This window comes from Mustelus asterias, chromosome 7 (assembly GCF_964213995.1).
Source record: "Mustelus asterias chromosome 7, sMusAst1.hap1.1, whole genome shotgun sequence".
In the NCBI taxonomy this organism is placed as follows: domain Eukaryota; kingdom Metazoa; phylum Chordata; class Chondrichthyes; order Carcharhiniformes; family Triakidae; genus Mustelus; species Mustelus asterias.
The window spans coordinates 10,697,279-10,724,850 of NC_135807.1; the positions used below are offsets into that span (position 1 = coordinate 10,697,279).

Here is a 27,572-nt window from a genome sequence, read left to right on the forward strand (position 1 = left end):
ACCTGAAAGAAACCCACGCAGACACGGGGAGAACGTACAGACTCCACACAATCAGTGATCCAAGCTGGGAATCGAACCCAGATCCCTGGCGCTGTGAAGCAGCAGTGCTAACCACTGTGCCCATAAGGAGAGATGATGTGGGATGTGATGTGTGAGTTGAGCATGAGTTTATTGTGGTTGGTGCAGACTCGATGGGCCGAATGGCCTCTTTCTGCACTGTAGGGGTTCAATGAGTTAGAGGTATTAGTGTGCTCTCCTCTAATCCTATTTAACTTGTATCCTTCCACTTCTGTCTCCTTCTCCATCACTCTATCCCTCCATATCTCCGTCCAGCTTCCACTTAGCCCCATATTTGCCCAGCAAGATTGGGGTGTGTGGGGCTCAGATGGCTGATTGATGCCCCACTCAATTTTTGATTCCATTGCAGATAATAAATCATTAGAATCTTGAATCACACAGTGCAGAAGAGGCCCTTCGGCCCATCGAGTCTGCACCGACACCCGAGAAACACCTGAATTCCCACCTCATCCCGTCTGCCAGCACTTGGCCCATAGCCCTGAATGTTATGATGTGCCAAGTGCTCATCCAGATACTTTTTAAAGGATGTGAGGTAACCCGCCTCTACCACCCTCCCAGGCAGCGCATTCCAGACCCTCACCACCCTCTGGGTTAAAAAAGCTTTTCCTCACATCCCCCGAAACCTCCTGCCCCTCACCTTGAACCTATGCCTCCCCATGACTGACCCTTCAACTAAGGGGAACAGCTGCTCCCTATCCACTCTGTCCGTGCCCTTCATAATCTTGTACACCTCGGTCAGGTCGCCCCTCAGTCTTCTCGGCTCCAATGAAAACAACCCAAGCCTACCCAATCTCTGTTCATAACTTAAATGTTCCATCCCAGGCAGCATCCTGGTGAATCTCCTCCGCAGCCCCTCCAGTGCAATCACATCCTTCCGATAATGGCACGACCAGATGTCAGTAGGATGTAATTTAACTGAGAAATGATATGCAAAATGGTTTGTGAAAGAGAGAATTACATCATGTACCATCATAGAATCCCTACTGTGCAGCAAGAGGCCATTCAGCCCATCGAGTCTGCACCGACAGCAATCCCACCCAGGCCCTATTCTCGTGACTCCACATAATGCCTCTAACCTACGCATTCCGGGACACTGAGGCAGAATTTAGCACAGCCCATCAACCTAACCCACACATCTTTCGGACTGTGGGAGGAAACCGGAGCACCCGGAGGAAACTCACGCAGACACGGGGAGAACGTGCAGACTCCACATACACCGTGACCCAAAACGGGAATCGAACCCGGGTCCCTGGTGTTGTGAGGCAGCAGTGCTAACCACTGTGCCACCCTGCCGCCCTGTAGAAAGTGACTGAATTGCAGTGTCAAAATGGAATAAGATGCAGTGTCAAAATGGAATAGAATGCTTCTGGGCTGTATGAGAATTGCTGGGTGCTTAGCAAACTTACCAAAATCTGAAGTTAGACATCTTATGAGTGTGATTGCTCCCTTTTTCAAAACCTTCGAAATGTAGCTGCATCAGGTTAGCACCCTGATTATCAGCTCAGCAGCCGGGATCTGATTAGCTACCGAATGTCAAGAATATCTTGCATTTGTGTAGCGCCATTCATGAAGTGCCTTAACAGTGAATAAAATGCTTTTGAAGGTATTGCTGCTGTAATGTAGAGAGCACATCAGATGATCGGCACGTAGCAAGTTCTCTCACACTAATGAGACAGTGACCCCGGATCAGTTGTTTTTTGATCTTGGCTAAAGGATAAGCGCAAGTCAGAACACAGCACGGTGGCACAATGGTTAGCACTGCTGCCTCACAGCGCCGGGGACCTGGGTTCGATTCTCGGCTTGGGTCACTGTCTGTGCAGAGTCTGCACGTTCTCCCCGTGTCTGCATGGGTTTCCTCCCGGTGCTCCGGTTTCCTCCCACAGTCCGAAAGATTAGGCGGATTGGCCATGTTAAATTGCCCCTTGGAGTCAGGGGACCTACGGGGATAGGACATGAGTGAGATTGTCGTTGGTGAAGCTTGATGGGCTGAATGGCCTCCTACTGCACCGTGGGGATTCTCAGGGCATCGGGGAGTGTTCCTTTGCTCTGTTTTGTAGCTGTGCTGTGGGATGTCTCATTTCCACTGGGGACAGGAGACTGAGCCTCAGTTTTAAAATCTTATTCGGAAGATGCCCCCTCTGACTCTGCAGCATTCCCTCAGCTTTGTCAATGCAGCTTGAAGCTGGATTTTGTGCTCAATGTCTCGGGCGTGGGATTTGAACCCATGACCCTCTGACTCGGAAATGAGTGCCATACTGAAACTTACTGCCACCTGGCAATGGGCATTTTCGTCACCGATCTGTGATTGATAATGCCTGCGAAACTGCACCTCCCAAAAATCAGCTATTGGGTTGAAATAAACTGTAAAGTCTTTTATTAATGAACATCTAATATTGGCGTAAGTCACTAAAGGTGGCAGGACAGGTCGAGAGAGCAGTTATTAAGAGAGCAGTTGGGGCGGCACGGTGGCACAGTGGTTAGCACTGCTGCCTCACAGCGCCAGGAACCTGGGTTCGATTCTTGGCTTGGGTCACTGTCTGTGCGGAGTCTGCACGTTCTCCCCGTGTCTGCGTGGGTTTTCCTCCGGGTGCTCCGGTTTCCTCCCACAGTCTGAAAGACGTGCTGGTTAGGGTGCATTGACCCGAACAGGCACCAGAATGTGGCGACTAGGGGAATTTCACAGTAACTTCATTGCAGTGTTAATGTAAGCCTTACTTGTGACTAATAAATAAACTTTACTTTACTTTTACTTTAATAACGCAGAGGGATATCGTCAGACCTGCTGAGACTTTCCAGCATTTTATGCTCTTGTTTTCAGATTCCAGCATCCGCAGTATTTTGCTTTTATCTCAGTGTTTACCTCACTGCCACTCTCCTTCCAGGAATGCCTTCCCTGAAACAGTACTGCTCTTCTTTCTGACAGAATTTCCATTTGTCTCTTTAAATCTGTGCTGATTCTCTTCGCTCTGAGCTCAGATGGAGGGTCATCCAGACTCAAAACATTGGCTCTATTCTCTCCCCACAGATGCTGTCAGACTTGCTGAGACTTTCCAGCATTTTCCAGCACCCACAGTATTTTGCTTTTATTTTAGACAGTATCCGGGGTTTTGTTAACAGGGGCACGGAGTACAAGAGTAAAGAGGTTATGCTGAACCTGTACACAACACTAGTTAGACTTCAGCTGGAATATTGTGTACAGTTCTAGGCGCCACTATGGGAAGGATATGAATGCTTTGGAGAGAGTGCAGAAGATGTGTACAAGAATGGTTCCAGGGATGAGAAACTTCAGTTGTCAGGATAGATTGGAGAGGTTGGGACTGTTCCCCTTGGAGAGAAGAAGGCTGAGAGGAGATTTGATAGAGATGTTCAAAATCATGAAGGGGCTGGACAGAGTAGATAGGGAGAGACTGTTTCCACTCGTAAAAGGATCAAGAATGCGAGGGCACAGATTGAAAGTGATTTGCAGAAGAAACAAGGAATTTTTTTTTCGCACAGTGAGTGGTTGGGGTCTGGAATGCACTGCCTGGAAGTGTCATAGAGGCAGGTTCAGTTGAAGCACTCTGGAGGGCAGTAACTGTTTTAGCAGGGGGCACTGACCTTGGGAATCCCCTCCCTAAACCTCTCCATGTCGCTCTTCCTTTTAATGATGCTCCTTCAATCCTATCTCGTTGACGAAGCCTTTCCTAATATCACCACCACCATTCCTAATATCTCTTTATTTTGTCTGTTCACATTCCTATGACGTGCCGTGAGATGTTTTACTACAGTAAAGGAGCTATTTGAGTCGAGGGATAGGGATGTTTTGCTGCAATTGTATCGGGCGTTGGTGAGGCCACACCTGGAGTATTGTGTGCAGTTTTGGTCTCCTTACCTGAGGAAGGATGTCCTTGCTATAGAGGGAGTGCAGCAAAGATTTACCAGGCTGATTCCTGGGATGGCAGGTCTGTTGTATGAGGCGAGACTAAGTTGGTTAGGATTATATTCACTGGAGTTTAGAAGAGTGAGAGGGGATCTCATAGAAACTTATAAAATTCTAACAGGGTTAGGCAGGGTAGATTCAGAAAGAATGTTCCCAATGGTGGGGGAGTCCAAAACTAAGGGCCATGGTTTGAGGATAAGGGGGTAAACCTTTTAGAACTGAGGTGAGGAAAAATTTCTTCACCCAGAGGGTGGTGAATGTGTGGAATTCGCTACAACAGAATGTAGTTGAGGCCAAAACATTGTGTGATTTGAAGAAGAAATTAGACAGAGCTCTTGGGGCTAAAGGGATCAAGGGATATGGGGAGAAGGGGGGATCAGGATATTGAATTTGATGATCAGCCATGGGGCTGATGTGTGGGAGGTTTAGGGGGAATTTGAGGAAAATCTTTTTTACCCAGAGGTTGGTGACAGTCTGGAATGCGCTGCCTGGGAGGGTGGTGGAGGCGGGATGCCTCACATCCTTTCAAAAGTACCTGGGTGAGTACTTGGCACGTCATAACATTCAAGGCTATGGGCCAATTGCTGGCAAGTGGGATTAGGTGGGCAGGTCAGGAGCTTTCATTTGTCGGTGCAGACTCGATGGGCCGAAGGGCCTCTTCTGCACTGTAGTATTCTGTGGAAATGAATGGTGGAGCAGGCTTGAAGGGCCGAATGGCCTACTCCTGCTTCTACTTTCTATGTTTCTATATAAATACAGCTGGTGTTAGATAGTTGTGCCCTTAAGTGCTTGAACACATTGGGCATTATCTAGTAATTTTTTAAAAATGCTACCATTAAAGATGTAAATGGAAATGAGGAAATATGTGTGAGAAAATCTCATTGATAATGAAGTTTTAGTGCCTGGGTTATTCACATCGCAGTGGAAGGTGTGTGCACGGTGTCGATTTTCAGCTGATTCATGGTCGATGTATTTGAGACACTTTCTTTGATCTTACTGCATTGTCCAATGTTCTGCAGCCTGGGCATTAATCAGACACAGACCACCGTTAGCGGTGTCTCAAACCTGCATGTGTGAACCCAATTCTAATGATCTGACTCTTTCCACTGTGGAGAACATTCATTTGTCACACAGGTACTTGTTATATTGGGGGGAATGAGGAGAATATGAATGCCAGGAGCAAGTCAAATTCCCTTCAAAGCATCTCTCTTCCATTTTCTTCCGTCGGGAAAAAGATACAAAAGTCTGAGGTCACGTATCTACCGACTCAAGAACAGCTTCTTCCCTGTTGCTGAATGGATTTTTGAATGGACCTACCTTGTATTAAGTTGACCTTTCTCTACACCCTAGCTATGGCTGTAACACTACATTCTGCACTCTCCTTTCCTTCTGTATGAATGGTATACTTTGTCTGTATAGCGCGCAAGAGACAATACTTTTTGCTGTATACTAGTACAAGTGACAATAATAAATCAAATCAAATATCAGTAATGAGAGACTCTCCGGAGGGTTAGGGTCGGAAAATAATTCACAGGTGTACCTGCATTGAGTACACCTCACTGATATTAGTAAAAGGATTCCGTCCAATCATCTGAGCGCAATTTCTCCTGAGTGTGATTTTATGATTTATTTGTGGGCGGCATGGTGGCACAGTAGTTAGCACTGCTGCCTCACAGCACAAAGGACCCGGGTTCGATTCCCGGCTTGGGTCACTGTCTCACGTTCTCCAAATGTCTCCGTGGGTTTCTTCCGGGTGCTCCGGTTTCCTCCCACAGTCCAAAGTTGCGCAGGTTAGGTGGATTGGCCATGCTAAATTGCCCCTTAGTATCAGGGGAATTGACAGGGTAAATACCTGGGGTGATGGGGAGAGGGACTGGGTGGGATTCTTGTTGGTGCTAGCTTGATGGGTCGAATGGCCTCCTTCTGCACTGTTGGGGTTCTATGGAAATTATCAACCGTTCGGGGAGTAGGTATGTCCAAAATCAGCTATTGCCGGTTGATCCCGGGGAGATATTTAACTAAACGAAAGAAAGGCTTGCATTTATACAGCACAATTCATTACCTCAGGACTTCCCAAAGTTCTTTACAGCCAATGAGGAATGTTTTGAAGTGTAGACATTGTTGTAATATGGGAAACGAGACAGCCAATAGGCACGGGCAACCTCTTGTTACTGACAATATGGGTGGCACGGTGGCACAGTGGTTAGCACTGCTGCCTCACAGCGCCAGGGATCCGGGTTCAATTCCCGGCTTGGGTCACTGTCTGTGTGGAGTCTGCACGTTCTCCCCGTGTCTGCGTGGGTTTCCTCCGGGTGCTCCGGTTTCCTCCCACAGTCTGAAAGATGTGCTGGTTCGATGCATTGGCCATGCCCTCCCTCAGTGTACCCGAACAGGCGCCAGAGTGAGGCGACGAGGGGATTTTCACAGTAACTTCACTGCAGTGTTAATGTGAGCCCACTTGTGACACTTATAAATGAACTTAAAGGTAGACCATAGATCATAGAATCATACGGTGCCGAAAGAGGCCAGTCAGCCCATCGAGTCTGCACTGACCACAATCCCACCCAGGCCCTATTCCCATAACCCATACATTTACCCTAGCAAGTCCCCCTGACACTAAGGGGCAATTTAGCATGCACCCAAGCAGCACGTCTTTCGGACTGTGGGAGGAAACCGGAGAACCCGGAGGAAACCCACGCAGACACGGGGAGAACATGCAGCAGACTCCGCACAGACAGTGACCCAAGCCGGGAATCGAACCCGCATCCCTGGCGCTGTGAGACAGCAGTGCTAACCACTGTGCCACCGTGCCGCCCCGGTGTTCAAAATCATGAGGTTCTGGACAGAGCAGCCAGGGGAGAAACTGTTCCCGCTCGTGAAATGATTAAGAATAAAAAGGCAGAGATTGGAAGTATTTGGCGACAGAAACAATGGCAACATGTGGAAACTCTTTCTCACGCAGAGAGTGATTAGTGTCAGGAATGCGCTGCCTGAGAGAGTGCGGCGGAGGAAGAGACAGTGAAGTGGGAATTGCATTTTTATCCAAGAAGTAACAATGTGCAGGGTTATGGGAGGGTGAGGGGAGGCAGTGGGGGCAGGGGTAGGTGGGGGAATGGTAGGAGGTCGGGGAGTGACGCTCGGTGAATTGCTCCCTCAGAGTGCCAACACAGAAATTGGGGCCCGAATAGCCTCCTCCTGTGCTGTAAATGTTCTGTGGTTCTGGCCATAGTACTGTCAGAAGTTGCACGATCTTTTCCATGATAAGGCTGGAGAAGCTGGGATTGCTCCCTTAGAGCCAGGAAAATTAAGGGCTGTTAAGGAATTTTTACTGAGGCGCTGTTTTTCTTTGATGGGATAAGGAGAAAATCTTTCCACTGACAGGGGGCTCAGTAACTAGGGGACACAAATATCGAATCATAGAATCCAACAGCGCAGAAGGGGGCCATTCGGCCCATCGAGTGTGCACCGACTACAATCCTACCCAGGTCCTATCCCCATAACCCCATGCATTTGTCCTAACTAATCCCCCTGACACCAAGGGGCAATTTAGCATGGCCAATCCACCTAACCTGCATACCTTTGGAGTGTGGGAGGAAACCGGAGCACCTGGAGGAAACCCACACGGACATGGGGAGACTCTGCACAGGCTTAAGGTGATAGGCAGAAAAGATCTGGAGGCGGGTTTTATTTTTAACACAGCAAGTTGTTGTAATCTGGAAGCCAGCAGCTGAAGCAGTGCTGGGACATAAGGAACAAGAGGTGGCGCAAGCCATTGAGACCTACGTTGTCATTCAAAGGGGTCATGGCGGAGTTTCTACATCAGCTTCCTGCACTGCCCCCAGTCGCCTCAGTTCGCAGAGAACCCAGTCATCTCCTGACCTGCTGGAAGCAGATGCAAGAATACCTCTCAAAAGGAAAAAACTTAAGTTGGCCAGGGACTAAGTCCAAAGATGTGCGGATTAGGTGGATTGGCCATGCTAAATTGTCCCTTAGTGTCTTGGGGGGATTAACAGGGTAAATATGTGGGGTTGTGGGGATAGGGCCTGGGTGGGATTGTTGTCAGTGCAGACTCGATGGGCTGAATGGCCTCCTTCTGCACTGTAGGTTTTCTATGATTCCTAAGAGTGGATTGGGATTAATTTAAATAGACCTTCCCAGAACTAGGGGTCATAGTTTGAGCACAAGGGGTAAATCTTTTATTATATATTTATTTTTTATTAGTGTCCCAAGTAGGCTTACATTAACACTGCAAAGAAGTTACTGCGACAATCCCCTAGTCGTCACACTCCGGCACCTGTTCGGGTACACCAAGGGAGAATTTAGCACGGCCAATGCACCCTAACCAGCACGTCTTTAGGACTGTGGGAGGAAACCAGAACACCCGGAGGAAACCCACGCAGACACGGGGAGAACGTGCAGACTCCGCACAGACAGTGACCCAAGCCAGGGATCTAACCCTGGTCTCTGGTGCTTTGAGGCAGCAGTGCTGACCACTGTGCCACCGTGCTGCCTCAGTTTTAGAACTGAGGTGAGGAGAAATTTCTTCACCCAGAGGGTGGTGAATGTGTGGAATTCACTCCCACAAAATGCAGAAGAAATTAGATATAGCTCTTGGGGCTAAAGCGATCAAGGGATATGGGGGGGAAGGGGGAATCAGGATATTGGATTCGATAATCAGCCATGATCAAAATGAATGGTGGAGCAGGCTCGAAGGGTCAAATGGCCTTCTCCTGCTTCCAGTTTCTGTGTTTATTTTTCTGTGTTTAAGTGCTAGCACAGATATGCTGGGCTGAATGGCCTTCTTTGGCCTAGTACTGTTCTATATCCTTTGCGGATTACCTCCCGAGCCTCTCACCTACTTAAAGGCCTTTAACCCAAAGTGGAGAATGCTACAGATATTGGAAATCTGAAAATATTGGATGGACTCTGCAGTTCAGGCAGCAGCCCTGGATAAACGAGAGGAGTTCTAGAATCCTGGAATCTGTACGGTGCAGAAGGAGGCCATTCGGCCCAACGAGCCTGCACCGACCAAAACCCACCCAGGACCTCTCCCCATAACCCCATGCATTTACCCCAGCTATTCCCCTGACACTAAGGGGCAATTTATCATGGCCAATCCACCAAACCCGCACATCTTTGGGCTGTGGGAGGAAACCGGAGCACCCGGAGGAAACCCACGCAGACACGGGGAAAATGTGCAAACTCCACACAGACAGTAACCCAAGCCGGGAATTGAATCCAGGTCCCTGGCACTGTGAGGCAGCAGTGCTAACCACTGTGCCACCGTGCCACCTGGAGCCTTCCTCGGACTTTACCGTTTATAAAAGGAACAAATTAAGGGAAAGGATTAAAACACCTAATATCATTTCTACCTCTTAATACCTTGCCTCCTCCCTATCTCTATAACCTCCTCCCATCCTGCAAACCCCTCTGGTCTCTGCCTCCTCTAATTTTGGCCTCGTGTCCATCCCCATTTCACCATTCTGCCATTGTGGCTGTGCTGCCAATTGCCTTGGGCCTGAGCGCTTCAATTCCCTCCCTAAAGCCCTCTGCTACTCTGCTCTGTGTTAAGATGCTCCTTACATGCCACCTCTTTGTGGCGGCACAGTGGTTAGCACAGCATCAGGGACCCGGGTACAATTCCAGCCTTGGGTCACTGTCTGTGTGGAGTTTGCACATTCTCCCCATGTCTGCGTGGGTTTCCTCCGGGTGCTCTGCTTTCCTCCCACAGTCCAAAGATGTGCAGGTTAGGTGGATCGGCCTTGATAAATTGCCCCTTGCTGTCCAAAGATGTGCAGGTTGAGCAGACTGGCCAATGTAAATGTGCAGGGTGTTGGGGATAAGGCAGAGGGGAGGTCCAGGGTGGGATGTCCAACTGGAGAGTTGCTGCTGACTCGATGGGCTGAATGGTCTCTTTGACTATTCTTTGGTTCTTTGACCAACCTTCTTGTTCCCTGTCCTTATATCCTCATCTCCTAATGTGATTCAAATTCCCACTTACTTTACTGATGCTCCTGTAAACTATTTTGCAACTTTTATTTGTTAGAAACACGATGTAAACACACTGTTCACCAGTAATTTCGGGTTCGATTCCAGGCTTGGGTCACTTCTGTGCGGAGTCTGCAGGTTCTCCCGGTCTCTGCGTGGGTTTCCTCCAGGTGCTCCAGTTGCCTCCCACAGTCCAAAAGGCGTGCTGGTTAGGGTACATTGGCCATGCTAAATTCTCCCTCAGTGTACCCAAACAGGCACCGGAGTGTGGCAACTAGGGGATTTTCACAGTAACTTCATTGCAGTGTTAATGTAAGCCTTACTTGTGACACTAAGAAATAAACTTTGAAACTTTAACTGCAGGTCCTGCATGGCAGGGACACAGCAGAGATGATGTATGCCCAGAGAAACATAGAAAATAGAAGCAAGAGTAGGCCATTCGGCCCTTTGAGTCTGCTCCATCATTACTTTTGATCATGGCTGATTCTTGAATTTAATATCTTGATCTCCCCCTTCCTCCCATATCCCTTGATCCCTTTAGCCCCAAGAGCTATATCTAATTTCTTCTTGAAATCACACAATGTTTTAGTCTCAACTATTTTCTGCGGTAGTGAATTCCACATAGTTGCCACCTTCTGGATGAAGAAATTTCTCCTCACCTCAGTTCTAAAAGGTTTAACCCTGAGGTAAACCAACCTCCGTTCCATCAGCAACGATAACTTCAGTTGCTCTTCTGACCAGAAGCCTTTGTTGCAGTAACTGCTCGGAATGGAGTATAGTCTGATCAGAAAACATATACCAGGCACCGTTTATGCTGCTGCATCCCCAGTGACTTGAATTTACAGCTGCCTGGAGGCCCAAAACTGATACCAGCTTCTAGATTAAGGTACTTGTACGTGTAACTGAATGGTCACGACGCAACCCTGTTAATGTCAATTGAGATCAAAGGATTGGTAGAATGGATCTTTAATCTTGTCCTTTTCTTCATTATCGATCCAGTGCTTCATTGAACCAAGCTGCAATCCTGTTTATTAAGGACAATTAGCACAGAGGTCCAAACTCAATAAAGGAGCATCCATGTTGCATGCTGAAACTGAACTTGCAACGATCAGACCCTGTATTATATCCTTTGGCCTGGCTCCACTTGTTACTAATTGTTATCGCTTGGTCAAACCAGGCTCGATCAAGGCAGCCTTGAGGAGGAGTTCACAGAATGTGAGAATGTTCTCATTGAAACGACGGCGGTTGACGGGCGACCTGATAGAAATCGACAAGATTATGAGGGGCACGGACAGAGTGGATAGTCAGAAGCTTTTTCCCAGGGTGGAAGAGTCAATTACTAGGGGGCACAGGTTTAAGGTGCGAGGGGCAAGGTTTAAAGGAGATGTATGAGGCAAGTTTTTTGCACAGAGGGTGGTGACTGCCTGGAACTCGCTGCCGGGGGAGGTAGTGGAAGCAGATAAGATAGTGACTGTTCAGGGGCGTCTTGACAAATACATGAATAAAATGGGAATAGAGGGATATGGTCCCCGGAAGGGTAGGGGGTTTTAGCTCAGACAGGCAGCATGGTCGGTGCAGACTTGGAGGGCCGAAGGGCCTGTTCCTGTGCTACAATTTTCTTTGTTCTTTGTATCCGCGATAGTTTCCTCGAACAGTATGTAATTGATGCGCGACAATCGAGCACGAGACACAAGGCTTCTGTAATTGAAGGCTTTTATTGTCTAACAATGGAACTATTTAAACACGAGTACACCATTCCAGACTGGAGGGGTCCCGCCCGAGCAGAGGGTCTTATACCTCTCCCAGGAGGCGGGGCCCGACCGGGATGTGCCACAACAGCATCCACCACAGGTATATTAATCCCACAGTGTAAACACCCTAGCCCAACAGCAACATTAGAATAACCCCACAGGGGTAACCAACGATGGTTCACCACAGTAATGGAACCTACGAGGGAACAAGCTATCCTAGATCTGGTCCTGTGTAATGATGATGTGGAGATGCCAGCGTTGGACTGGGTAATGAGACAGGAATAATTAATTACCTTACAGTTAGGGATCCTCTCGAAAGAAGCGATCACAGTATGGTTGAATTTAAAATACAAATGGAGAGTGAGAAGGTAAAATGCAATACCAGTGTCTTGTGCTTAAGAACAAAGAAAATTACAGCACAGGAACAGGCCTTTCAACCCTCCAAGCCTTTTCCGACCATGCTGCCCGATTGAACTAAAACCACCTACCTTTCTGGGGACTGTATCCCTCTATTCCCATCCTATTCATGTATTTGTCCAGACGCCCCTTAAAACTCACTATCGTATCTGCTTCCATTTCCTCCTCCGACAGCGAGTTCCAGACACCCACCACCCTCTGGGTAAAAAACTTGCCTCGTACCTCTCCTTTAAACCTTGCCCCTCGCACCTTAAACCTGTGCCCCCTAGTAATTGACTCTTCCACCCTGGGAGAAAGCTTCTGACTATCCACTCTGTCCGTGCCTCTCATAATCTTGTAAACTTCTATCAGGTCGCCCCTCAACCTCCGTCACTCCAGTGAGAACAAACCAAGTTTCTCCAACCTCTCCTCATAGCAAGAAGGTGTTATTATTAAATCCCTTCTGAAAATTCATGTATGCTGGATCTTTATTTATTCATGGGCCCCTGACAAGGCCAGCATTGTTGCCCATCCTTAATTGCCCCTTGAACTGAGTGGCTTAAGAGGCCATTTTAGACCATCAGTCTGGAGCCATATGTAGGCCAGACCAGGTAAGGATGGCAGATTTCCTCCCCTGAAGCACATTTTAAAAGTTAAGGAACAATTGATACTGCATGAGATGTTTTTTCGAAACAACCCCCTTTTCAATTGGAGATTATTAATTGAATTTAAATCAGATACTATGGTGGGATTTGAACCCATGCCCCCAGAGCATTAGCCTGGGCCTCTGGATTACTTGTCCAATGTCATTACCAGCTCACTACCTCCTCCCCTGTTGCATTTCCACAAAATGTGTTGAATTTGTATGTTGTGACTATTCTACATTTGCTTTCTTTGATCTCGGCCTTCATAAATGCTAGCTAATTTTATCTGGTATTTATCGTGTTACTGTGAAGTGAAAGCTTTCGGAATCAACTATTCTGTGACTGCCTCGTTGGTGCAATCAGTTAGTGTCAAAACTTGTGCAGTATGTTAGTGATAATAAGGAAGGATTAAATTAGCAAAACCATCTGTCGCGCGTGATGCGGTAATTGAGGCCAGAAGAATTGAGTCTGAAATTGTTTAAATTGGTCACCATTCTATTAAATCAAGACTGACGCTTCAGTGCAGGACTCAGGGTTTACAGGGGGGGGCTCCTTGGTCAAGTGCTGCCTTGATGTCGAGGGCAGTCACTCTCACCTCACCTCCAGCACAGTGGTTAGCACTGCTGCCTCACAGCGCCAAGGACCCGGGTTCGATTCCGGCCTCAGGTGACTGCCTGTGTGGAGTCTGCACGTTCTCCCCGTGTCTGCGTGGGTTTCCTCCGGGTGCTCCGGTTTCCTCCCACACCCCAAAGATGTGCAGGTTTGGCGGATTGGTCATGCTCAATTGCCCCTTAGTGTCTCAAGATGTGTAGTTTGGGGTGATTGGGGTTACGGGGATAGGGCCTGGGTAGGAGGGCCTGGGTAGGGTGCTCTGTCGAAGAGTTGGTGCAAACATCTGCACTTCTTTAAGTTATTCATTCATGGGACATGGGCGTCGCCGGCTGGCCAGCCTTTATTGCCCATCCTTAGTTGCCCTTGGAGGGGAGTTCAGAGTCAACCACATTGCTGTGGCTCTGGAGTCACATATAGGTCAGACCAGGTAAGGATGGCAGATTTCCTTCCTAAAAGACATTAGTGAACCAGATGGGTTTTTACAACAATCGACAATGGTTTCACGGTCATCAGTAGATTCTTAATTCCAGATATTTTTTACCGAGTTCAAATTTCTCCAGCTGCCGTGGTGGGATTCGAACCCAGGTCCCAGAACATTCTGGATTAATAGTCTATCGATGATGCTACTAGGTCATTGCCTCCACCTAGGGATTCTGTGATGTGATTCAGTTCTTTTGTCCATGTTTGGACCAAGGCTGTAAATAGGCCAGGAGCTGAGTGATCCTGGCGGAACCCAGACTGAGTCTCAGAGAGTAGTTTGTTGCTGAGTGAGTGCCCCATCGGAGTGTGGTCGATGCTACTCCCATTGCTTTGCTGATGGCCCAGAGGAGAATGATAGGGCAGTATCTCACTGGAAGTTCCTTACTTATTGTGCACAGGACATACCTGGGCAATTTTCCACATTGTCAGGGTACATGCCAGTGTTGTAGTTGTACTGGAACAGCTTGGCTAGGGGCATGGTCAGCAACACAAGTCTGCAGGACTATTGTCTGGATATTGTCCCACAGCTCTTGACTGTATATAGAAGCAAATATAAAGTTTATTATTTAGTCACAAGTAAGACTTACATTAACACTGCAACAAAGTTACTGTGAAATTCCCCTAGTCGCCACACTCCGGCGCCTGTTCAGATCAATGCATCTAACCAGCACATCTTTCAGACTGTGGGAGGAAACCGGGGCACCCGAAGGAAACCCACGCAGACACGGGGAGAACGTGCAAACTCCACATAGGCAGTGACCCAAGCCGGGAATCAAACCCGGGTCCCTGGTGCTGTGAGGCAGCAGTGCTAACCACTGTGCCACCCAAAACACTCTGGATGCTGGAAATCTGAACACCAAACAGAAAATGTTGGATAAACTCGGCAGGTCTGGCAGCGTCTCTGAAGAGAGAAGCAGAGTTAACGTTTCGGATTTAAATGATCCTTCTACAGAGCTGTGTTAGTTAAGTGATAAACTATTGGCAATGACAGAAGGAGAATTTGCTTGCTATTTTTCTTACAGAACATTGCCAGGTGATCATTTATATCCATTTGAAAGAGCAACACACAAACGTAAATAGAAGCAGGAGTAGACCTCTCGGCCTATCGAGCCTACTCCATTATTCAATACAATCCTGGTTGGTCCTCTGCCCCAACTCCATTTTCCTACCCACTCCCCACGTCCCTTAATTCCCTGAGAGCCTTACCCCAGCCTTAAATATCTTCAACGATGAAGCATCATCCACAACTGTCTGGGGTAGAGAATTTCAAAGATTCACAACCTTTTGAGTGAAGTAAGTTAAGTAAGTTTATTTATTAGTCACCAGTCGGCTTACATTAACACTGCAATGAAGTTACTGTGAAAATCCCCTAGCCACCACACTCCGGCACCTATTCGGGTACACTGAGGGAGAATTCAGCATGGCCAATGCACCTAACCAGCATGTCTTTCCGACTGTGGGAGGAAACCCACGCAGACACGGGGAGAACGTGCAGTCTCCACATAGACAGTGACCCAAGCCGGGTCCTTGGCGCTGTGAGGCACTTACGGGTGGCACAGCTAACCACTGTGTCACCTCATCTCATATCAGTCACCTACCCTGAGACTGTGCCCCCCATGTTTTAGATTCCCTAACCATTGGAAACAATCTCTCAGCGTCTACCCTGTCAAGCCCCTTCAGAGTTTTGTAGGGCGGCACGGTAGCACAGTGGTTAGCACTGCTGCTTCACAGCTCCAGGGACCTGGGTTCGATTCCCGGCTTGGGTCACTGTCTGTGTGGAGTTTGGACATTCTCCTCGTGTCTGCGTGGGTTTCCTCCGGGTGCTCCGGTTTCCTCCCACAGTCCAAAGATGTGCGGGTTAGGTTGATTGGCCATGCTAAAATTGTCCCTTAGTGTCCTGAGATGCGTAGGTTAGCGGGTAAATATGTAGGGATATGGGGGTAGGGCCTGGGTGGGATTGTGGTCGGTGCAGACTTGATGGGCCGAATGGCCTCCTTCTGCACTGTAGAGTTTCTATGATTTCTATGATTTCTATTACAGGCCGGTATTTGGGGGTCTGCCGATAGCTGTGAGTGTCTCTCTCTTACAGGCCTTGAAATTTCAAAGGCCGGGGAATTCTGCACTGAGGCAACTCCGCAGGAGAGAGAGCGCTGAACCAGGCTCACCGTTTATACCTGACCGGTAACCTGATACTTATATCACACAGCCATCCCAAAACCACCACCAAGGCCTGAGTGGTTCTCTCCCTTGTCGGTGGGACAACGGCCACCCTGCACCCACTCCACTCGAGTAGGTCTCCAAGAGAGAGAACAGAGAGACTCTGTTCTTTATCTCCTGACCAGCAGTCTCCCTGGAGTGAGCGGGTTCGAATCGCTCAGATCACCCTCGGTTCTAGACTCCGGATTTATGGTAAGGGATATTGAAACTGTGACCTCGTCAGAGTGCGCTGATGAGAGAACAAGAGGCAAGACGGACTCCAAACGAGTTTCAAAACTTACAGTGATTTATTTAACAATAGAATCAACCTCTCCAATACCCCACCACACATGAGTAAAACTTATGCTTTATACTATCACTATGGGAGAAATGCTAACGGGTACAACGTAAAATCTTACTTTACACAGTTCAAAACAAGATTACTGAACTTTAAAATTACAATACACCACCCCTCCCCTTGCCTCAACCTCTATCCTATCCTCAGGAGCTTCACAAGGTTGGCTGGGATACTCACAATTCTAAAAGGGGTTCCTTTGTGGTGGGCTCGAATGTCTTAGTGCAGGATCGAAATTGGGCTGCTGTTGGTCTTCACCTCTGGACATCAGCTTGCGATTCTGGAAGAGAGCTCGGTTTGGCTTGTCTGCCTCTCTTGATCTTAACTTCAGCCCAATTTAACAACCAACTTCCCTGCCCCCGTAGGTGATTTTCAAGGACAATGGGCTTCCGATCACCGGCAGGCTCGGTTTAATTGAGTCAAGTCCAAACACAAAAGGCTGGAACTGCCTTGACCCCCGTGGATCATTATTTTAATGTCTTTTTAATGCTCCTCCGGAGCTTCCTGAACGGTCTCCCATTAGTGGGATGGGTCTTCTTGTCTTCTGTGGATGGGCCCATTTCCGTGGCCATTGTCTCCCTGCTGGTCTGTTTACTGTTCGTCTGCTGGTCTCCATCTCCCTTTGTCCTTCTGATGATTAGATCACTGGTGTGTCTGCCTTTCTGCTGCACCTGGCCACTTGCATATTCAGGGGCTTACACCTTTCCTTAGCACAGTCCACAGGCAGGTTATGTTTGTCCTGCCGAGCCTTCTGGGAGGTTTTTATCAGCCAGCAGCCAGAGTTGGCCACTTTTAAACTGTCAGGTTTCTCCTGAGTCCTTTTAAAATATGGAGGATTGCCCTGAAACTTACAGCGGAGTCTGCATGTTCTCCCCTTGTCTGCGTGGGTTTCCTCCCACGGCCCAAAAGATAAAGTTTAAAGTTAATTTATTAGTCACAAGTAAGGGTTACATTAACACTGCAATGAAGTTACTGTGAAATTCCCCGGGTCGTCACACTCCGGCGCCTGTCCGTGTCAATGCATCTAACCAGCAGGTCTTTCAGACTGTGGGAGGAAACCGGACCACCCGGAGGAAACCCACGCAGACACGGGGAGAACGTGCAGACTCCGCACCGACAGTGACCCAAGCCGGGAATTGAACCCGGGTCCCTGGTGCTGTGAAGCAGCAGTGCTAACCACTGTGCCACCGTGCCGCCCGGTAGCACATGTGCTGATTAGGCGCTTTAGCCATGCTAAATTCTCCCTCAGTGTACCCAAACAGGCAGCAGAGTGTGGTAACTTGAGGATATTCACAGTAACATTATTGCAGTGTTAATGTAAGCCTACTTGTGACACTAGTAAATAAACTAAGTTTCCACGTGATCACCTCTCATTCTTCTAAACCTGAGAGAATATAGGCCCGGTTTACTCAACCTCTCGTCATAGGACAACCCCCTCATCCCAGGGACAACTTAGTGAACCTTCACTGTACCAGCTCCAATGCAAGAATATCCTTCCTTAAATCTGGAGACCAAAACTGCACGCATTACTCCAGATCTGGTATCGCAATTGTACAACTGTAGCAAAACGATTTTATTCCTGCATTCCAATCCATTTGTAGTAAAGGCCAGCATGACATTTGCTAATTGCGTGCTGTTCCTGCATGCGAACTTCCTGTGTTCCTTGTACAACACAGTCAAGTTCACTGGGAACATCAGCAAGTTTCTCACCTTTGAGAAAAATAATCTGGTTTTTGGGGAGAGGACGACCAAAGTGAAGAACTTTCCTACATTATACTCAACCTGCCACCGCTCACCCCTCTCCTTTCATTGTCTTTTTGCAGCGTCCTTGCCTCTCCCCACAGCTTCGCTGGCCACCTCGCTTTGTATCATCAGCAAATTGAGAGTGTCTTTGCAAAGGCAGTGCCTTTGACCGTGTAGCACTCCCGAAGTACAACACTGTCAGCCTGACATGTTGCAAACCCTGGAGTGGCGTGACTCACAACCTCCTGATCATGAGACAGGAGATCAGCCAAGCACCCAGACCTGACTGCTGCCCGATGTCATGCTAACATTCACCCAGCAAAGAGAACAGTCGCGGGAAGAATTACAAAACAATAGCCAAGCTCTAATGTTTTGATGCTTCTAATAACTTTGGAATTAAGCTAATTGCCTGACTGACACTCCACTTCCATTCACAAGGCAGTTCTTCCTCATGCCTCATAAAGTCACACAGCACAGGAGGAGGCCATTCGGCCCATCATACTCAATGGGCCAACTGGTCCACTTCTGCTTCTAACCTTATGATCTCAAGATCTTGTTAATGCATTGAGAGCTGGGAAACTAACTTTTTTACTCACTTGTGGAACATGAACATGGCTGGCTGGCCAGCATTTATTGCCCATCCCTAGTTGCCTCAGGGCAGTTGAGAGTCAACCACATTGCTGTGGCTCTGGAGTCACATGTAGGCCAGACCAGGTAAGGACGGCAGATTTCCTTCCCTAAAGGGCAGTAGTGAACCAGATGGCTTTTTTTGACAATCAACAGTGGTTTCATGGTCATTAGTAGATTCTTAATTCCAGATATTTTTTGTTGAATTCAAATTCCACCATCTGCCGTGGCGGGATTTGAAACCAGGCCCCCAGAACATTAGCTAAGTTTCTGGATCAATAGTTTCTGGATTAATATCTAGTGATAATACCACTAGGCCGTTGCCGCTCCCTGTTGTGGGTGAACCAATCTGGCTCCCATTAACACAGATCCTATTGGATCACACGATGCCCGGTGCAGAGAGTTGGCAATGGTGTGCCAAGATGCTGCCAATTCCCAGTGATAATTTTCCCACCTTTTGCCTCCTGTTTTGAAATGTGATATGGTGTTGATGCCAGGATCAGTGCACTGGAGGCTCGGCGTCACCGAGCCTTGTTTGTTTTGACCCTTTCATTAAAACCAGGTCAGTCTAAAGCCCGTGTGTGTTCCCTGTGTTCCAGGTTCGTGCTGAGGAATGGCAGTGGGAATTGGCTGGCCAAGCAGATCCGGAAGCACCGGCCCAAGGACGGGCCGATGGAGCCCTCCAGCGCCCACCGGTGGTGCACCCTCCACACTGAATACATCTGGTACGACCCCGAGCTGACCCCGCAACCCCCGGCTGACTACGGCACCCCCAAGCTGCACGTCTTCTCCAACTGGGGGGTCCTCACCTACGGCGGGGGCTTGCCCAACAATGCGGGCAATACCTTTGTGTCTTTTAAGTCGGGGAAACTGGGAGGACGCGCGGTGTACGAGATTGTCCATGAGAATCCTTACTCCTGGATTGACGGCTGGAAGAACTTCAATCCAGGGCACGAACACCCCGACCAGAATTCCTTCACCTTTGCCCCCAACGGGCAGGTCTTTGTCTCTGAGGCCTTGTACGGTCCCAAGTACAGCTACTTAAACAATGTGCTGGTGTTTTCCCCATCCCCCAGCAGCCAGTGCAACCAGCCCTGGGAGGGGCAGCTGGGCGAGTGCGGCCAGTGGCTCAACTGGATGGCGGAGGAGGCCGGCAGATCGGCCGGGGAGCTGGTGACGGCGACACAGGATGGCGGGATGTTGTTCGCCAGCGGTGAGGCGGCGGCCGCCTACTCGTCCGCCATGCGTCTCAGCAGTGTGTACCGCGCCCTGCTGCTCCTCAACCCCCAGGTCCTGCTGGTCGTCGACCACATCGAGCGGCACGAGGGGTCCCCCATCACCCTGGCCAGCGCTTTCTTCCACAACCTGGACATCGACTTCAAGTACGTCCCCTACCGGACGGCGGGCCAGCTGAACGGGGCCATGATGGATGTCTGGGACGCCCAGTACAAGATGTTCTGGTTCGACCAGCGGGGCGACAGCCCAGAGCCCCGGATACAGGAGGCGGAGCAGGCCGCCGAGTTCAAGAAGAGGTGGACCCAGTTTGTCAACGTGACCTTTGCCCTGGGGAAGCGGGTCACCCGGATCGCCTACGTCTTCCACGGCCCGTACGTCAAAATATCCAACTGCCGCTTTGTTGACGACAGCAGGCGGGGGTTGAAGATTAGCCTGGACGTTAACGATACGCAGACAGCGGTTTCCATGGTGACTCAGTACACCGATCCCAGCGCCCGCTTCAGCTACCTAGGATTTGGGGGCTATGCCAAAGTGGAGGATGCCAATCAGGTCACCAGGTTTGGTTTCGGGACGACGGCGTTGCAGAACCAGGGCCGAATGAGCGCCAGCTTCTTTCACTTTGGGTTTACGGTCAAGGTGCTGATGGCCGTTGCTCTGTGCCTCGGCCTGGTCCTGTTGGTTGCTCACTGGAGACTCTACATCTCCTTCAGCAAGCTCCTGCGCTTCACCCTGTTGATGATCATCACGCTCTGGTTCACGGAGCTGGTGACCCTGTGGAGCACCTGCACCCAGCCCATGTGTGGCATGAACTGGAACGGGAACGAGGCCGACCCGGAAGTGGACGCCCACGCCAAGCAGTGGGACCCGAGCCTGGGCAAGATGTCGCCCGTCGTCATCGCCTCGCTGCCTGGCTCGGGGGCGGAGATCCTCAAGCACCTCTTCGCCAACAACACGGACTTTGTCTACATCAGGGTCCCCACGGAGCACCTCGACATCCCCGAGATGGAATTCGAGTTCGACTCCTTCATCGACGCCTGCGAGTGGAAACTCTCCGATGCCCAGGCCGGCCGCTATCGCCTGATCCAGGGCTGGCTGCAGTCGCTGGTGCACAACGCAAAGCTCCACTTGCAGAACATTCAACTGCATGCGGGCAGCAAGGGCTCGTTCCCGGCGGACAAAGCCGGCGCGGCCAAGAGGAGGAAGTCCCGGAGGAAGGCCCCCTCGGTGGATCAGAACACAAAGTACAAGGAAAACGTTGAGAAGGACACAGAGTATATCAAAGGCCTGAGGAGGCACCTTGCTTCCTACCCCAACGCGCGTGTTGTCCTCAGCCTAAGCAGCGGCAGCTGGACGCTAAAGCTTCCGTTTGTGCAGGGAGTTATCGGGCCTTCAATGAGGGCTCTGTATATGGTACGGGACCCACGCGCATGGATCTATTCCTTGCTGTACAACAGCAAACCCAGTCTTTACGCCCTAAGGAATGTTCCCCAGCATCTAGCCATGCTCTTTAAGGAAGACAGTAGCAAGGAGAAGTGCAATTTGGACTCCGGTTACGCCTTTGAATACGAACTTCTCCGGAGGCAGTTCTCGGCTCCAGCCAAGGACACGGTGTCCCTCTTGGCTCACCTGTGGCTCGCAAACACCAGGGCGACATTGAGGATCAACAAGAAGCTGCCGCCCGCCAATTACCAACTGCTGAAATTTGAAGACGTTGTTGACTTTCCCCGGGAAACGGCCGAGAGGATCTACGCCTTCCTGGGCTTCCCGCTCCCCCCGGCCGTGCTAAACAGGATACTCTTCGCCACGTCCACAAACCTGTTCCACCTCCCCTTTGAGGGAGAGGTCTCCCCCAGCAACCTCCGCACCTGGAGGGACAAAATGCCCGAGAGGGACATCCGGGCGATCGAGGACATCTGCTGGTCGACCATGACGCAGTTAGGCTATTCCCGATTCGCCAGTTGAAACCCGTGCGCGGCAGGAAGGGTTACAGGGGTGCCGACCAGGTTGCGTCACTGAGGCAGAGCGGGTCCGGCAGCTTTGGCCGCAGATGTACCATTCGGAGAAATTTGGGTGGCGGGAGACAGACCGTGTTGCCGCACTGCTCGAGAACTGATTGTTTGCTGGGGTGTGGGGGGGGGCAGGGGTCCCAGAAGGTCCTGCACGTGGTAGGGGGACACACTGGGGAGTGCCAGGGGAATGTTTCAGTGAACGGAAAAGACTGAGATTGAGGAATACTTTGGGAGGAGGGAGGTGGAAGGAATCTGGCGGCATTCGTTGATGTTGCGATTAGTTTTCCCACACAAGGCAACATTCAGAAATGTGTCCTTTAACTGAGCCCATTTAGTCGTAATTAGCTGCAGATGCTACTTCCTGTCTATGTGGTCGATTCTCATGCTCCTGGGCTGTGAACCAAACTGTCTCAGCGAGAGGCTTGCCCCTCTTACTCCTGAGGAGAGAGGCAGAGAGATATACGAGCAATAAAATAATATCAGGCTCACGTGGGACTTTTACTGTCTGCTACAGTGCTTAAAATTTATCACTTGTACGAACAGCACATTAAAACACGCCACGGGAGTGCTCTGTAAAATTTATGGAACCTATAAATTGTGGTTTCCAAACCGAATTGAAACATCCGTCCTTGTTGTGAGTCTCCGCCTGAACTGTGTGAGGGACGGAGAGACACCACTGGGCAACTGCTTTGTCAGGCAGTGACCACTCTCTTTAGGAACCCTTGACAGCATCAACATTATTAGTGAGCATGGAGACGCCAGGCATGTCTTGTCGGGATTTGGAAGTATTTGGGCCTCCCTTTGAGTAGTGACTTGCAAAGTCGTTTGTTTCGGAACGATAGTTGGCCCCAGCGTGATAGATGAGCGGGGACAAGTGATTTCACTGGCGTGGACTACTTACCCTCTTTCTCTTCAACTTGCCCTGCCCTCCCCTCTAGTGACATTGAGAACAGGGGAGGGGGAAACTGGAAATGGAACGTTGAGGCCCTTGGCGGGTGGCAGGAAAATGCTGGGGAAAAAACGATCTTATCCAGCGTGACCCTGATGGGCCGAACATCCCCTTTCTGTCCTGCCGGACTCCGTGACGCTGTTCAACTTCAATCCAAATCAAACTGATGGAAGGAGATGCAGATAGAATCGATTCAGGGAGTAACACTGTGTGGATTATTGGGGTCCACGATGCCATACTGTAATTTGAAATTAAAGGTGTTTACAGACACTGATCTTTTATTGGTCTGGAAGACTTGACAAGGGAGAATGGTTCATCACATTCTTAACAAAGGGTCAAAGGTCAAAAGGAGAGTGTGACTGATCTGACCAATGTTGCTTGCTAACCTGGTCACTCTTTGTTTGGAAAACCCTGATTATTGTCTCCAAATCCCTTTGTGGCTTTGGCCCTCCCTCAGCTCTCTGAGTTCTCTGCGCTCCTCCCAATTCTGACCCCCTGCTCGTCCCCACGTTTAATGGTTCCACCGTTGGTGGCCATGCCTTCAGCTGCCTGGACCTTAAGCCCTGGAGTCCCCTCCCTAAACCTCTCTGCCTCTTTACCCCTCCCTCCTTCAAGGCATCCCTTCAATCCTACTTCCTTAACCCAGCTTTTGGTAGCCCCCCTCATCATCGCGACACAGTGGCATAGTGGTTAGCGCTGCTGCCTCACAGCGCCAGGGACCAGGGTTCAATTCCCGGCTTGGGTCACGGTCTGTGTGGAATCTGCCCATGTCTGTGTGGGTTTCCTCCGGGTACTCCGGTTGCCTTCCACAGTCCAAGGATGTGCGGGTTAGGTTGATTGGCCATGCTAAATTGACCCTAGTGTCAGGGGGATTAGCAGGGTAAATGTGTGGGGTTACGGGAATAGGGCCTGGGTCGGATTGTGGTCGACACAGGCTCGATGGGCTGAATGGCCTCCTTCTGTACTGCCAGACAGAATCCCTACAGGAGGCCATTCAGCCCATTGAATCTGGACTGACTCTTCAATAGATAATGCAACCTCGGCCCTTTTCCCATAACCCCATGTATTTACCTTGCTAACCCCCCAACCTGCACACCTTGGAATGCTGAGGGACAATTTAGCATGGCCAATCCACCTAACCTGCAGATCTTTGGACTGTGGGAGGAAACCAGAGCACCCAGAGGAAACCCACGCAGACACGGGGAGAATGTGCAATCTCTGCACAGACAGAATTGAACCCAGATCCCTGGCACTGTGAGGCAGCAATGCTAACCACTGTGTCATCATGCTGCCCAGCGCTCTCCCTTCATGGCTCATTGTCAGATTTGATTGATAATATCCCTGCAATATATTAAGTTTAGTTTATTTATTGCTGTCACAAGTCGGCTTACATTAACACAGCAATGAAGTTACTGTGAAAATCCCCCAGCCGCCACACTCCGGCGCCTGTTCGGGTACACTGAGGGAGAATTTAGCATGGCCAATGCACCTAACCAGCACGTCTTTCAGACTGTGGGAGAAACCGGAGCACCCGGAGGAAACCCACGCAGACACGAGGAGAACGTGCAGACTCCACACAGACAGTGACCCAAGCCGGGAATCGAACCCGGGTCCCTTGCGCTGTGAGGCAGCACTGCTATCCCCTGTGCCACCGTGCCGCTGTGTATTCTAGTACATTAAAAGGAACTTATAAATGCCAGTTGTTGGACAGGAAACTGAAATTAATTCGCGGAAGATAAAAGTTTATTGTCTCCCTAACACAACAGGAAAATTCCACAAAAGGTGGAAATCTGAAGTGAAGACAGTACATGCTGGAAATACTCTACAGATGTGGCAGCATTGGGTGGACAGAGAGACAGAGACAACCTTTCCTGAGAGGTCACAGAGCTGGAACATTAACTCCGTTTGCCTCAACACAGATATTACCTGACCTGCCGAAACTTTCCAGAATTTTCTGTCATTACGTATGCTTCTGGTGCCAGTCCATTCACGTTGGAATGCAGTCTCTACACATGTCCGAAATTCCATTCGCTTCCCTTTGACTGAGGACTGCAAGTATTTAAATACGGAAAGTGCTGGAAACACTCTGCAGCGCCCGTGCAGAGAAAGACAGAGTTAACGGTTCTGGTCTGCAATCAGAATGGTGAGGAGTTGGAAATGGGTGGCACGGAGGCACAGTGATTAGCACTGCTGCCTCACAGCGCCAGGGACCCGGGTTTGATTCCCGGCTTGGATCACTGTCTGGGTGGAGTCTGCACATTCTCCCCGTGTCTGCGTGGGTTTCCTCCGGGTGCTCCGGTTTCCTCCCACAGTTGGAAAGACGTGCTGGTTAGGTGCATTGACTTGAACAGATGCCAGAGTCTTAATGTAAGCCTCACTTGTGACTAATAAATAAATAAATTTTAAAATGGTGGTTAACACTGCTGCCTCACAGCGCCAGGGACACGGGTTCAACTCTGGCCTTGGGTGACTGTGTGGAGCTTGCATGTTCTCCCCGTGTTGGCATGGTTGTTTCCCCTTGAGTGAGATTCGAGGATCAGAGGGCATCATCTCAGAGTGAGGGGTCGCCCATTTAAGTCCGAGATGAGGAGGAATTTCGTCTCTCAGAGGGTAGTGTATCTGTGGAATTATTTACCGCAGAGGGCTGGAGAGGCTGGGTCATTAAGTATATTCAAGGCTGAGATGGATAGCTTTTCAATTAGTAAGGGAATCGAGTATTATGGGGATAAGGCGGGAAAGTGGAGTTGAGATGATCAAATCAGCCATGATTCCATTGAATGGCAGAGCAGAATCGATGGGCTGAATGGCCTATGTCTTATAGGCAGACATGAAGAAATAAAAGCAAAATTCTGCAGGTGCCAGAAATCTAACATAAAACAGGAAATGATGGAAAGCCTCAGAGGGTCTGGTTGCATCTGTGGGAGTCATGATGTGGAGATGCCGGCGTTGGACTGGGGTAAACACAGTAAGAAGTCTCACAACACCAGGTTAAAGTCCAACAGGTTTATTTGGTAGCAAATACCATAAGCTTTCGGAGCACAGCTCCTTCGTCAGATGGGGCGTGATACAGCATGAAATACAGCATGAAATGTTTCACTTCAGGTTTGATTCAAATGACCCACGAGGGAGCTTTTATCAAACAAGGTTTATTTAAAAGAATACAGCTCCATCTGACGAAGGAGCTGTGCTCCGAAAGCTTATGGTATTTGCTACCAAATAAACCTGTTGGACTTTAACCTGGTGTTGTGAGACTTCTTACTGTGCATCTGTGGGGACAGAAACAGATAATGGTTCAACTCCGTATGAGCTGCAGAAAGTACTTTTGTACACAGTGAATTGCTGTGATCCAGTGTTATAATTCAGGTCAGACATTCCAAAGTGTTTTCCGCCTGGATCATAAGTTTTGCAATTTGAATTTGGCTCGGGTGAGCATGAAATGTTTCACTTCAGGTTTGATTCAAATGACCCACGAGGGAGCTTTTATCAAACAAAGTTTATTTAAGAATACAGTTAACATGCATCGTAAGAAAATTAGCAAGAACTTTTGCCAATTACAAACAAGAAAGAAAAACAACCATGATATTGTATAACCCTTAATAAATACATGACATGTCCCGCTGCCTCGGAAAAGCAGCCAGCAAGGTGGGATCAAGGACCCCCACGCACCCCGGACATTCACTCTTCCACCTTCTTCTGTCGGGAAAAAGATACAAAAGTCTGAGATCACGTACCAACCGACTCAAGAACAGCTTCTTCCCTGCTGCTGTCAGACTTTTGAATGGACCAACCTCGCACTAAGTTAATCTTTTTCTACACCCTAGCTATGACTGTAACATTACATTCTGCACTCTCTCAACCAACAATAACAAAAGCTGGAAAATCTCAGCAGGTCTGACAGCATCTGTGGGAAGAGAACAGAGCCAATGTTTCGAGTTTAGGTGACCCTTCGTCAGAGCCTTCTGCACTTTCTCTTTTCACAGAATCCCTACAGTGCAGAAGGAGGCCATTTGGCCCATTGGGGTCTACACCGACCACAATCCCACCCAAGCCCTATTCCCGTAACCCTTCATGTTTACCCTGCTAATCCTCCCGCCACTCGGGTTAATTTAGCATAGCCAATCAATCGTTGGAGTGTGAGAGGAAACTGGAGAACCCGGAGGAAACCCACGCAGACACAGGGAGAACCTGTAAACTCCACACAGACAGTGACCCGAGGCCGGAATTGAACCTGAACCTTTGGCGCTGTGAGGCAGCAGTGCTAACCACTGTGCCACCGTGCTATCCTTTCCTTCTCTATGAACGATATGCTTCGTCTGTATAGTGCATAAGAAATAATACTTTTCACTGTATACTAATACATGTGACAATAATAAATCAAATCAAATCAAACAAACTACCATATATAAAACCCTTGCTGCAGATTTAGCACATTAAATACAAATGCTCACTTGATGCTGGAAATTAGTCCCTTAGTTGAATGCTGCTGTTCTGGAGACACACAGCCAAGCTTGGAGTCAGAACACCAAAAGAGAAAATGCTGGAAAATCTCAGCAGGTCTGGCAACATCTTTAAGGAGAGGAAAGAGCTGA

The 27,572-nt window shown here is 49.2% G+C and overlaps 1 protein-coding gene across 4 annotated transcripts in view; it reads left to right on the forward strand.

The window, feature by feature from the left end:
- LOC144495559 (dermatan-sulfate epimerase-like protein) overlaps nt 1-23,257 on the forward strand; it is a 39,138-nt gene extending 15,881 nt beyond the window's left edge. For all 4 annotated transcript variants that reach the window (XM_078215668.1, XM_078215664.1, XM_078215667.1 and 1 more), the window contains exon 3: nt 19,389-23,257. In XM_078215668.1, the coding sequence (XP_078071794.1) occupies nt 19,389-21,987 (2,599 nt within the window). In that variant the 3' untranslated portion in view covers nt 21,988-23,257. The remainder of the gene's footprint in view (nt 1-19,388) is intronic.
- Nucleotides 23,258-27,572: the final 4,315 nt, after the last annotated feature.